General features: G+C 29.4%; 2 protein-coding genes across 2 annotated transcripts; both read right to left on the bottom strand.

Moving 5' to 3' along the window:
* Positions 1 to 425: 425 nt before the first annotated feature.
* On the bottom strand, positions 426 to 4,777 carry LOC145323494 (uncharacterized). The gene is made up of 14 exons (XM_080165895.1): positions 4,723 to 4,777; positions 4,538 to 4,591; positions 4,001 to 4,112; positions 3,607 to 3,681; positions 3,163 to 3,233; positions 2,955 to 3,027; positions 2,643 to 2,768; positions 2,459 to 2,533; positions 2,258 to 2,320; positions 1,999 to 2,074; positions 1,527 to 1,646; positions 1,201 to 1,281; positions 779 to 843; positions 426 to 440 (listed from the first exon to the last, which is right to left on the bottom strand). Exons 1-14 carry the CDS (start codon positions 4,761 to 4,763, stop codon positions 426 to 428), a joined length of 1,047 nt encoding a protein of 348 aa, XP_080022021.1. The 5' UTR covers positions 4,764 to 4,777.
* Positions 4,778 to 11,709: 6,932 nt separating this feature from the next.
* LOC145323218 (uncharacterized) lies at positions 11,710 to 13,903 on the bottom strand. The gene is made up of 7 exons (XM_080165665.1): positions 13,812 to 13,903; positions 13,463 to 13,561; positions 13,186 to 13,284; positions 12,999 to 13,097; positions 12,701 to 12,769; positions 12,159 to 12,212; positions 11,710 to 11,817 (listed from the first exon to the last, which is right to left on the bottom strand). The coding sequence occupies exons 2-6, from the start codon at positions 13,545 to 13,547 to the stop codon at positions 12,187 to 12,189; spliced, it is 378 nt and encodes a 125-aa protein (XP_080021791.1). The 5' UTR covers positions 13,548 to 13,561; positions 13,812 to 13,903; the 3' UTR covers positions 11,710 to 11,817; positions 12,159 to 12,186.
* Between the last annotated feature and the right edge of the window lie 257 nt (positions 13,904 to 14,160).

The raw sequence follows: 14,160 nt of genomic DNA, 5'->3' as shown, positions 1-14,160 counted from the left end.
ACTTTGTTTTTTTAGTCTAAGTAAAATAGTTAGTGTTATTTCCTTCTAGCAATCTATACAGACTGACAAAGTAAGTTATAGAGATTTAATTATTTATTTCCTGTACAATTTCTAAAAATGTACAGAAAATCAGACATATGTAAGTTATAGAGTAGATCTGATAATAAATGAAAATTTCCATTAAATGTTTATTATTCAGTAAAATAATTTTATATTTTTGGTAAGTTAGTTTTTATATGATAATTTTATCATTGACATATAAATTATGTTTAGAAAACAGTGAAGGTTTTGTTTCATAACCAGTCTTAACACATAACTAATAACTCTATTAAATCAATAATTTCTCCCAATTAAAATTTATGGGTTAAAATTAAAACATCATTATTTAAGCTTTTTATTAGAAGCACATAAAAATATAATGCATATTAAGACATCATTTTCTGCAAATTGAAGACCATTTATAGAAACAGGGAATTGAAATCCAATGAAAAAATACCTACAAATATATTTTAAGATCTACCTTTCGTATTTCTAAAAACTTTATTAGTTCTATTAAATCAACAAAAACATTATGCCATAATGCCAACATAAAGATTCACTCTTCTAATGGATTATATAAATGTGATATAAATGTTAAATAAAAATCTGTTAATAAATTTCTTAATGGTAAAAAATCTCATTTATATAAACAACTTGCCATAAACTTATACAAGAATTAAGGACAATTAGCAAAGTTATATTTTGATTTCAAATAAGAAAGTAAAAGAAATAAACTTACACTAACACATTTTTCACTTTTCCCTCCAACTGGTTGTTCTCCCATAAACCAGTTTGTGTATCTAACTGAAATGAATTGCAAGGATAATTATTTGACCAATAGTTGAAAAGCTACTTTGATAGATTTGTCATATTACCTCAAGATAATTTGTTTAATCCTCTGAAACCGTAAATAATTCATATTGTCAGTTGTTTTTATTTATATTCCATTTTATTATATAATTATATATTATATATTCATTATGTTATGTGTCATTAAACCAATCATTATGTTGTATATTAATTACATTGTAGCTCTATGCTTGTTAAGGTCTGTCTATCTGTTTTGTTAAGCTTTGCTTTTATGGATGCTTTCAACTGTTTTTTTTTTTAAATAATATTGAATGTATTTTGATTTAATGATATATTAAATGTAAATTTTACCTGGGCTTCCATCAGACCATTGAAAGGTTCCTTTCGTGTCCTTGTCTGTCAAGCCAATCCAAGTCAATTTGTCAACAATGCCTACATAGTATATAAAGCTTGAAAATGTCTTGCAAATTATCTTAATAATTATTTATTTTTCAAATATCTTGAAAAGTAAATGGGGTAGTGTTGTATCAGATGCTTAGTCATGTTATCAATATTTGTTGGCATTATTATCCTTATGTTCATTCTTAGTAGTGCCTACTGCAAGATATTTATTTTAGACAAAAATATAAAAAGAAAATATAAAAGATGTAAAATTTTAATCATTTTAATTATCTTACTTGTTGCAAGAACATTTTCTTGCTTTGAGTGGATACTGAACAGATCAGAATCCAACTTTTTGCAATTCTGTCTTGCATCTTCCCAATTCAGTCTCTCCCCAATGTACTTGTAGCAAATGCCTTAATAGAAAAAAGTAGTATACACATTTATTTCAGTTAATTATAGAAAACACCCATCCCTTATTTCAAAAAAATTGAGGCCATTATCGGTGATCAACTGTTTTATTTGTAAGAACTACCAATTTTTATATATGTTATATTTATTTACATAATTACTCTTAATCATTACAAAAAAAGTTCTTTGTATATAAATGTATGTCTTTCTTTTTAGTCGAAACTTTTAATATGGCTTTCTTAGGAGGTAAAAAAATGTCAGAATAAATATTGTGTTGTTTTCAAGATCTTGGAGAACACATAGACAGACAGACAAAATATCTTTTTAGATTTCGATTATAAAAAATATGCTTTTTACCTGTACCCTTGTCATATTCAAATCCATTCATGTAACATTTGTTTAAAATATTTCTTTCAAGCACATCAAGCTGCATCTAAGTTAGATTTAAAGTAAGTATAAATTGTATGAAAACATCCATACAAGCAAAGCTCCGATACCATAATAAAGAAACATTAACGCTTGCATGATATAAAAACTTAATAATAAATATAATAATAAGTATCTACAAAATTGTATCAGCATTTCTTTCTGGATGAAAATTCCAATTTGACCAAACCTTTAAAGTATTCATGGTATCTTGTTGTGACTGTACTGTTCTTTTTGTAACATTTAATTCTGACTGAAATCAAAACAATACCATCAATTTTGAATTGTTTTCTTTTCAAATGAAATCAATGTTTCATTTAATTCAGACTGAATATAGAATAATTTATCAATTGGAAATGAATTATTGTCAAAATTTTACAATACAACTCACATTTAAAGCATCAAAGTCTTTCTTCCTTAAGAGTTCCAAATCAAGAAATTTTTTCTCATGCTCATTCAGTTTGGACTAAAGTAAAGAAATTTATTATTTAGACATTTTAAGGTGATTACAATCTTTGGCATCATTTATAAAAGCCAGGAAAGAAAAAATTTCTCTCAAAGATAGATATGCAAACCATGCAACCAGACTTAGTAAATGCATAAGGCATATCTTTACAAAAAGAAATCAAATTTGTAAAAATACTGTCCTCATATTCAGTCTTCATCTTTTCTACAGCAAGTTTGGAATAATTTGCTTCAGCCTAGTAAGAAAACTTTATTTATAGAATACAACAAAAATATATGCACTTAAAAATTATTTTTGGTAAATTGAAATTTAATTACAACTTATTTTATTACTATTTTCTATTAACATTGATATCTTATTATTGTATATTGTAATGAGGCCTTTTATAAATATTTAAAAAATGAGTTATTAAATTATTTACCTGTAATATATAAACACTTTTGCAAAGATTTGCAAAGGAATTACACTCCTCAAGTCGTTTAAGGTGAGCACCACTTTAAATATTAGGAATAGGATTAATTTTCTGTCACTTAAATTTTTTAATTGACTTAAATTATAGCAAACTATTATTGTTATGCCTAAGGGTAAATTTGCATGTATAAGGTATGAATTTGTTAGTAGATACTCACAAAAAATCATATTTAGTTGAAATGTCATAGCAATAACTTGGCAATCCAACAAAGTATGTGACACAAGATTCCTGTTAACAAAAAGAAGAGGATCTATATAATATCTTAATTAATTTTATTTAGGGACGCCTCTTATAGTTATATAATAACATTTGGAAAGTTTGAAAGGTGCAAACCCTTATCATGACAACACCTAATAACTAAATACATTAAAACTGGTTCCTAATACTGCTATGTCTCTCTAACAAAAGTTTGTGCATGCAAAGGGTTGGTTGTCTGTTGGATGTTCCTTAACCTAATATCCATGGGTGTTAGAGTTTTGCATCCTATTACAATCAGATGATGCTCTGGATTCTGTATTTGAGCAAGGAGAATCCCAAGCTCGCGCACTTACTAGACAATATTAGGAGGATGAGATATTCATTTTACAAATCAATAAAGTACCTTACACTCCAGCTTTTTATCATTATTTCCAATGTCAGGGTAGAAGTGAAAGATGGAACATTCCTTTTTACTGAACTAAGAATAGAGATATACATATTGCTTAATCAAAAGATTTGAAATTGTAAATATCAATGACACAAAATGGCTGCAGTTAATGTTATCAGCAATCTCAAATGAGTGGGAATACACAACTCTTTGTTCCTATTACACTTTTTTTTAGCTACCATTTTTCTTGTATTGTGAATTTACACAAATGCAAATATGACATTTTTAGAATTTAATATTTATACATAAAAAATCATGTAAATTAGCATAAACTAGTTTGTCTTGAGATAGAAGTGTTCTTTGAGTTTATTAACATGGCAACAAAAAATAAGAAATGTTGACATACAACCTCATAAGTGTATGCCATACACTTGACCATTCCTACACACTTTTCTAGGCAATCTTGAGCTGTCTCAGTTGTATACTTGGAACCTACTGTTCCTTCCTCAAAAGCAAAAGTCCTGCAATCATAGATTTTTAACATTTTTGTTACTGTATCGTTCTACAAGTTGAAAAACCCCTAGAGGTTGCTTGAGGGGGGCGAGGTTCTATTCGATAACTTTTTAGATAAAAAAAAAGTTTGTTAGGTGCTTTTTTAAATTAGGGGCAATTTTTCTTAGGAGGGTGGTGGTACCTACCCCCAAAATAATTATAAACCTTCTGAGGACTTAGATAAGCAACCCTGCAAAGGAAAACTATATCAGTTCAGCGTTGATCAAGATTCTTTGTCATCTGCCAGAAACAAGACATATAATCACACAGACAGAGAGTCCTTTTACATTATTATAAGGATAATTGGCAAATGTTGTAATAATTTATATAACAAAAAATTGTGTAAAAACATATCAAAATTTAAAATACATTTAACAAAAAATGTAAAAATTGCCTGTTTTCCATCTTTATAAAACATTCCCCAACTTTGACACCAGATGCAGAACTGCTAAACAAGTAAGTGGACAAAGTGACTCAAAAATCAACAATGTGACATTTTAAAAATTACCACTTCTCCTCTCATCTCCCCCATTTTTATGATAACACATGGCTGATTTTTGAGTCACTTTGTCCCCCTACCTAAACAATAATGTTCCAAACAATATGTACAACAATATCATCTTTTTATTATAAAATATCTGAAATGATAATTTTGTAAATATGTATTGAATCTTAAAGTTACCAAAAAGTTAAGTTAAGAGTTGACAAAATCTAAAGATCCTCGCAGATTTTTTTTACCATAAAAAAAAACAGTGTTTTAAAGGTGGATTTTATATTTAAACCTTAAAGGTTGGGGGGGGGGGGGTAGAGGGGCATTGAACTATCTCATTTTCTGTGTGTGAAAGATAAAGAGCCCAAACAGCGTTACTTTTTAAGTATGGGTATAACACATAACTGAGAGTTGGAATTTTTTGAATATATCCATCCTGGCGGGCACAGGATGCCAGCAAACCTGGCAGGATCATCCAGGTAAAGAGCAAAATTTACATAAATATTAATATTTTCTGGAAAAAAGTTTTTCTTCTAGCTTCAAAAATAAGAAAATTACAGCCGTTTGAAATTTTTAAGTAAAAAAGGACCTAAAAACAAGGGTTGTTAAATAAAAGGGTGAAGGAAGCGAAAATTGACTTTGTCTTATAAAGGGTCGGAAATTCATTATCAAACAGGGGACTTGCATAAAAAAGTTTAGCCCCCTAGCTCTAATAGGAACTGAGATAATAGGGAAGGGCGTTGAACGCCCCCCCCCCTATTTTTGAATGGTATATCAAAAATATACTCTGATACTTTAAAAATCATACTGCAGAGCTAAAAATGAGAATGATAGCCCACATCGATTTTTTATTCTTTTACTATGGATTTTGCTTAATCATGATGAGCCTTTTCTTTTTTGGTAAAATTCTTTCTTAGAAAGATTGAATTAACATAAAACCGATGATGAATCAACATTAACCAATGACAAAAGTAGAAATCTTTAAATTTTAAATATAGTGTTTTCAAAGTGACTTATTTCCAATATAATAGAATAATTTTTTATTTGATTAAAATGAAAAACACTTTAAAGATACATAATTTTTAAAAATACTTAAAAAAATAAGTTTGAATAATCTTATTTTATATCATATTTGTAAATGTGATAAAGATAAATTTGTTGTATTGCATAATAAATTTATTTTTGTTTTTAAAGATTTAGCCCTCTACAACCGACTTTTATGTGTTTTACATGGGTAATAGACATGAAACATTTTTATGTTAATTCATTGATATATAGTAAAGAATTGATTTTTAATTAGTTTTGATAGATAAAATCAAAAGACCTTACTTTACTCTTTACTAGCATACAATATTTATGAAGCAAAACACTCTAAAAGCTGAGAATTTTACCCCCAAGGGAAAGAAACATCACCATTCAGCAAAATTTACTTAATCCATAGTAAACAATAAACTTTAAAATCCTAATAAAAATTGATGTGGATTATTATTCACATTTTTAGCTCTGCAGTAAGATTCTACAGATGTCAGAGTATATTTTTGATATACCTTTTAAAAATAGGTTAAAAACAGTTTAAGGTGCGGCAAGGGGCCCGACTGTTAAGGGTTAAAGTCAGATCTTTTGTTGAATTTATTTTAAAGAAAATCAATTTAATTTTGTTACAAGTAAATTCTTAGTGAATTATCACAAACTAATGAAAAATCACATTTAAAAAAAAATATTTTTAGAAAGGATAAGAAAAAGGAGTAAAATGGCACACAAATTCTTTCCCCACCCGCCAGCTCTAACAAAAATTCACCTTGTGGGTAAAATTTACAGGGGGAAGGGTATAATAATCCTACAAAATTATTTCAATGGGTGGGGGTGGTTATAAGGGTATTAAAACATGGTGCACACTCCTTCAGATAAAATCAATAAAATTAATTATACTTAATAGAAAGCTTTCTTTCAAAGTGAACTCTAAACTAGACTAATCATAATTCTTAAAATAAATAATGCATTCATAAACACATTTGTTAAAATTATGACTTCTCATAATAAGGATTTTTGTTGATCTCAGGGATTTATATTTAAATGAAAGCTCCTGTATTTTGATCATTCTAGCCAAAGTATAAATTTTTCCTAATAGCTGATCAATTTCAACCTATATGATAGGCCATGAACTGTAAAATTAGATAATTGACTTTTATCTGTGTTTATTTGTGTATGTCTGATCAGTTATTAGTAGAGTAGAGTTTTAGTCCCCCCCCTCTAAGCTGTAATATTATACGTTTCAATATAGGGGTTTGTTTCCAACCCAACACCCTCTCCCAATCTATTCAATTATTAACTGTAAAGAATAATCATTTTCTGCGGACATTGAAATGGAAAATTAAAACTGGTATTAATTTTATTATTTTTATCACAATATTTGTGGAAAATTGTCTATAATATGATACCATACATAATTTTTCAGTATGGCTGAGAACTGGTTGTAATCTAGCGAATAATAATGAGTTTTAAAGAATTATTTGAAAATAATTTCAACATTTGGATTATCCCTTTCAAAATTTTGCAAGTTGGCGCCAAATCAGGGAGAGAGGGGACAATGGCCTATTTTTTTGAACTAGTCCCCATAGAGTTGAGTGTCCAAACGTTTTAACCATTAATTGTAATTTATAAAAGGTGAAATCTGTATATCATCATTGGGGATGTACATCAATTTATCAGCGATTGTCTTATCCCTTTAGATCCCTGACTAAATGCATTCACTTGTTTTTTAACAACAACAAACTGATAATACGAGGGAGGGAGGGGACAATGGACTGTTTATTACACTAGTCCCTTAAGTCTTTTAAAAAATTTTCATATTCGTTGGCTTAACAAGTTTGGGGACTTTTGATTGGTTAATTTAATAAGTTAAGTGTTCAAACGTTTGAACCATTAATTGTAATCTACAGAAGGGGTAATTTTATGCATGATCATTAAGGATGTACAACAATTTATCAGCCAATGTCTTATCCCTTTAGATCCCTGAATAATGCTTAGCATAATAATTTGTATGTGCACATTATCTCTAGCAGTGTATATTTTACATATCTTATAGTTTTCATTTTATTCTTGATTAATATTGATAGGGGATATGTCCCTAGAGGTCTCTAGGGGCTCTTGAGGGAGGGCAGAGGTTAAGTCAACTCTTAGAAAAATTTATGAGCGTGGTGGTACCCTCCCCCAATAATATTTATAAACCTTCCCATATTCAATATATTATTACTTGGATGTTGCACCTGATTTTCATATCTATAATACAAAGTATCTTGATGTCTGTCTGTCTGAAGCTTAAGATCTCGGTAACCACTGAATTCTACTCTTCAGGGTAAATACTTATTGGTCCTGTGGTGGTTTTAAGCTATTTTCTTGGGGGTGGGGACACCCCAAACCCCCCCAAAAACAAAAAAATCACCCCCCCATTTTTTTTTTATTTATTTTTTTTTGCTGAAGATCTCCTTGGTCCTTTATGTTTTGTAGAAGATTTCCTTGGTCCTTTAACAAACTTCGCCTTAATTTTTTTATCACCTCTTGGGGCAAAGCCCCTAGAGGCTAGGGGCGAAGCCGCTAGTACTCTAATAAAGTAGGTAAAATAATGATACCCCCAATCCACCTCCGTTACCCCAAATCCTACCCTCCGACTGGATGAACGAACTGACCAATAAATTAGATCCATAATAGCCATCTAAACTTACGACAAATTTTCAACCTATCAATATATCCACATATATCCTATATCCATTATTTATTATTAATTGAAATCTCTATAACTTTGGCTAAATCTATTCTTGCTTAACCCATTAGTGCCGAGCGCCACTTTTATGGGCCGATCGAGCTGAAAATCTCAGGGAAGCTTTATAATGGTAAAATATTTTTTTTGTTTTGCTCTAGTGGCGTGCACAGGAAAGTTGCAAAAAAACCCGGTTCGGCTCGGCCATAAATACCAACCAGGCATTATTACCCGTTTTGGGCGGTTTCCGCCAGCGTTAAAACCCAGTTTTGCTGTAAAAACCCGGTTATTTCGACCAAAAATTGAAAAATGTATTTTTTGAACGCCCAAAGTGAGATGAACACTTTTTAGAACTTTGATACGATCCGTAATTGAAAACTACATAACCTCATGTAATCTATAGAGCTACAAGTAATATACGAAGCGATTTATTTCAAATTTAGTGTTTTGGCTATAGGTGCCGCCATTTTTGGGTAAAAAAAACCCGGTTTTGTTGTTGTTGTCAAAAAAGATCTATTAGTAAAACCGGGTAATAAAAATTTCAGACTCCAAATGGAAATGCCGAACTGGGCTTATATAGGGCATAAAAAAATGAAAAAAAAATCATATAAAAAATAATAATTTAAATAAAACGAATTCACAAATAGATGTACTTGTCAATAAACTTTAGATTTAACGAAAAAAATCAGCGACTTTACTATAAAAACAAAAAAGTTAGATGGGGTATTTTGAATTTTCATGATTTTCAAACTTTGTTGAGCTATACAAGCAAACGGAAGTAAGCAAAACTGCCTGCTCCAGGGGGAAATGAAAGCCAGGGTAGTAGAGGGGGGATTCATACTGAGAATGATGCAATTATGAAGCCGAAAACCGTTTTTTTTTTTCATTTTCTGGAACCGGGTTTTAATGCCCGGTTCGGCACTAATGGGTTAATATCAACTTGCTTTCTATGACCTATAATGTGATAAATATTTCAAACTAATAATATAAGATCTTTAAAGACCCCTCTAAAAGTCTGAACAAGTTAGCAGGGATCTAAAGGGATAAGACTATGGCCGATAAATTTATGTACATCCCCAAAGATGAAGCACAGAATTACCCCTTCTGTAGATTAAAATTAGTCATTGAAACGTTTGAACACTCAAATTAATAAACCAACACATCATAATTCTGTAAAAGTACCTAAAGTTGTTAAGCCAACGAATAAGAAAATGTTATTTTAAACCTTGGGGACAAGTGTAATAAACAGCCAATTGTCCCCTCTCTCTCTCTGTTTCAAACAAATAAAATGAGCTCTTTAAACGCCCCTTCTAAAAATCTGAACTAGTTAGCAGGGCTCTAAAGGGATATGACAATGGCCGATAAATTGATGTACATCTCCATTGATGATACAAAATAATTATACCTATAGATTGAAATTAATTGTTAAAACGTTTGAACACTCAACTTAATAAACCAATAATAATTCAGTAAAAGTACCCAAAGTTGTTAAGTCAACAAAAAAGAAAACGTAATTATAAAACTTTGGGGACTAGTGAAATAAACAGCCCATTGTCCCCTATCTCTTTCTGATTAATGAGTCTCCATAATGGATTAAGGATATACATGGATACATTGACAAATGAATGTTTGCCTGCAATTTAGGTTGCTGAGATGGACCACATTTATTGGTCAGCTCATTAATCCAGTAGTAGGGTAGGGGATGGGGTCGAGGTGTAATTAATTTAGCCAGCTGCGAGCATCGATTTAAAATGAAAATATATTAAAATCTGGCGCAGCATCCATGAAATAATATATCATTTGTCACCACATAAGAACATGTGATAACAATAAAAAACTTAATTTCATATGTGTGGCTTTATTTTATAAAATCTCTACAGTACATAAACAGGGATCTTGAGGGATAAGAATATGGAGTATAAATTAAATATACTCCCCAATTTATGATTTTGTAGATTAGGAATATTGGTTGAAATTTTTTTATAAAACTAACCAATCAAAATTCAATAAATGTACCCATTGTTTTTAAACCAACAAATTAAACAGTGTAGTTTAGAGTCTAATGTTCCCTTCCTTCCTGACCACAATGTATATTCATGGAAAATTTAGAATGAGGTGTGCAATCAATTTTGAAATATATCACCTTTAAAGTAACAGGATTTGTGTGTGTGTGTGTGTGTGTATGTCTGCGGTACAAAAGCATCTCGCTATAACTAAACTGATATGGTACACTTATATGGATGTTCTAATAGGTCATGGAAAGGTTATAAGTATTTTTGGGGAGGGTACCACTACATTATACCTCCTCTCCCCCAACATTTTTCTTTTTCATTTTGAAATTCAAAGGGGGGGGGGCGGGGTCCACCACTTCCCCCTAAAATGCCCAAACAAGCCTCAAGGAGTATAGCCACTAGTACTACATAAAGCATCGAATACAGGTTCAAGTTTTTTAAAGGAATTTAGAGGGGGGGGGGGGGGAAAGACAGTTTAAGGGAATATCTATGATCTTGAAAGCGTAGCTGTTGTATAATAATTAACAGGGTTAACAAAATCTTTTTTAATTTATTTGATTTTTATTTATAAAATCATATTATAGAAATCTTTTATAATATGATACCATACATGATTTTTAGTATTGTCATAACATGATCTAATTCAGTGGATATATCAGTTTCATACCCATACTGGAAAGAAATCGTTTAATTACTGAATGCAGGTCAAATTTAAATAGATCCAAAATAATTGTATTGAAATCTGAAAATTGATTCTATCAGACATAAATATGTAATTCAAGCTACTAGGATTCACACTTCTTTAATGTAGAAAAGCTTTGTATTTAATAAAATGATATGTATATAAAACTTTCATATTAAATTACATATGATTAGCTTATTACAAATAGAGTAATCCTAGGAGGTAGGATGTCGTCATATGTAAGGGAAAAAAAGAAAAAAATTCTAAATTTATTCTCAATGTCAGAAAAGCTTGTTATTGGTTCAGGGTATTTTTTATTATATCATTCATTATCATTGGATGTACATAATTTTTTTTCATAACAACACTAAATAAATTCTTATTTTTAAATTAAACTCAACATATCAATCATGAAAATAATATGATTAATTTCTATCATGGTTATGCTAATTAAAGTAATTGGACAAAAACATCTATTTTTTCAAAGTACCTGATCTAAAAATATTTAAGATAAGTTTTATTTGAAATTTAAAGTATCTAACTAAAAAAGTCAAAGGATCTATTCTGAATTTCCTGAAAACGCAAATATTGATTGAAGAAATAATTAAAACTAGAATAACAATAGTAATATGTTAATATTTATTTCTATGAAAACAATTTAAGCAAGGAAATATTATTTTTAAATGACTAAAAAGCATTTAGGATCTGACCAACCACTTCTATCATTTTCTTTCTGAAATTAGTACAACTATTCATCAAAATTGATCAAAATTAAGTGAGTTCACATAATATGGAAATATTTTTCATAGCTAAGACCTTAAAAGAAACTTAATATGGAACAATTATAATCCAAAAACAATATTTGATAAAAACTATAAAGAAAAGTTGTTTATGGTAAAAAAACTTATGTATATTATTAAGTCAACATGCATTTATTAGTTTAAAGCTAATAATTTTCATAAACTCTTGAAATTGAAAATCAATATAATTCCAACATTGTTCAGAAGGCAGATTCTTATCAAATAGTAATATATATAATATAATATCAATTATTTAATAAAGAATTAATTCTACCTGGTTCTTGTTAATTTTTAGTATTTTCCTAAATATCACTTCCACTCTTGGCTCCTAGAGTATTTAATAAGAATTACAGGCGTTATCCTCTTAGAAAATTTTTTTTCAACTTTTTTCAATTTTGTACCCCCCTCCCCCCCAATTTTTTTTATTTAAAAAGAAAAGGAGTGGTCAACTTTTTCTAGGGGTGATTTCTATTTGGAGGTTGGTGGTACCCTTCCCAAAATAGTTATAAATCTTCTAAGGATGTATGAGAAGCTGCTCTGTAAAGGAGAACTATATCAGTTTAGTGGTTAGCAAGATCCTTCAATACAAACAAACAGACAGACATCGTTCTACTGTATATTATAGATTAAAAAAGTTCAATGATACTTAACCATTCTAAAATAAGAAATCAATGAAAAAAATAAGATTATCTTTAGGTGACCTCATTGGAAAGGGGTCAATTATATGACTGAGGTTTCTCAGGGTTTGAACCCCATGCAGTCTTATGACAATATGAAATAATTTAGAGCATTACTTGATTTATATCTATTTCTTACCATATTCTCTAAGTTCTTTTGCTACTTCAGTATTATTCTTTTTAACTGCCCAGTCAAGTGCAGTATTACCTAGATACAAAATACATATTAATACATATTAATTGAAAAATAAATGTATCTACTCCTTACAAATTTTCTTTTATATTATCTTTATATCTTTGAGATTGCCATTCTGAAAATTGTAAACACTAACACTCAAATAAAATATTGTTCAAAATCTTTTATCTTCAGATAAATAGTTTGCTGGATAGAGATTAGAGATACAAAGATAGAATCATCATGGAATTGCAAAACTTACCCCACTTATTCTTAGCATTGATATCAGCTCCATGTTCCAACAGAAGCTTCACTATATCCAAGTTTCCATATTCTGCAGCTGCAATGAGACTGGTTTTTCCTAAGAATAACATTTTCAAGGCCAATAAAAAATCTTAGGTGTCCTAAAATATAAATGAAAAAATATGAATATACTCTAAACTACTTACCAATATTATTCTTTGCATTGATATCAATTCCATATTCTAACAGTATCTTAATCACATCAATGAAACCTCGCCTTGCTGCACCCATGAGACTGTTATTTCCTGGATATATATTAATTGGATTAACTATTGTGATGATGATTAAAGAGTTAATAGTTAATAGTTCACAGAAAAATATCAAGATGATAAAGCAATCAATAAAAAGATAAATTAATTCATATTTTGGAGTAGTTGTTTAATCTACACCAAATTGTCTTTGGCATCTGTTTGTAAAACTAACCAGAATCATCCCTAATATTAACATCAGCTCCATGTTTTAAAAGTATCTTTACTATATCAGTATGACCATTTTCTGCTGCCTGCATAAGACTGGTCTCTCCTAGATATAAATATATTAAATTAATTTTATATTGTGTCAGAGGTACAAATAACATGGATAATAAAATGAAAAATTTAAATCAGTTTTGTTAAACTGGAGTGACTGAAGGCCGTGCTAGTACTAATTTTATGATTTTTATTTTAATATTTGAGAAAAATTGAGAAAAAGTTGTAATACAGCAGATACTAATCAGTTTCAAAGCCATATTAAATGTATATATAATATTTAAATATAGATCAACTATAGTAACCATAAATGGCCTTGGCATCAACATCAACTTCATGTTCTAATAAAAGCTTCACTACATCTATTTCTCCATTGAATGCTGCATGATTAAGAAGTGTAAATATTAGACATAATTATTGTAAATTATTTTTAAAATTTTGAAAATTGTAATTCATAATAATGATGGTTATATTGCATTATGTCGTATTTTAAATATACAAAAGGTGTGTGAAAAAATGCATTCTGTTTTAAAATCCAAATAGTGCTGCTTGTGGTATCATAGAAGGCCAAAAGCTCTACTTTAAAAAAATTGTTATTACATAGATAAGTAATTATGAATATATATAAGCAGGAAGAAAATCTGAATATTGTTA

This window comes from Acartia tonsa, chromosome 6 (genome assembly GCF_053477335.1).
Source record: "Acartia tonsa isolate MP-2025a chromosome 6, ASM5347733v1, whole genome shotgun sequence".
NCBI classification, from domain to species: Eukaryota; Metazoa; Arthropoda; class Copepoda; order Calanoida; family Acartiidae; genus Acartia; species Acartia tonsa.
The sequence above is the reverse complement of the archived record's forward strand: the minus strand, read 5'-3'. Positions and strand labels throughout refer to the sequence as shown.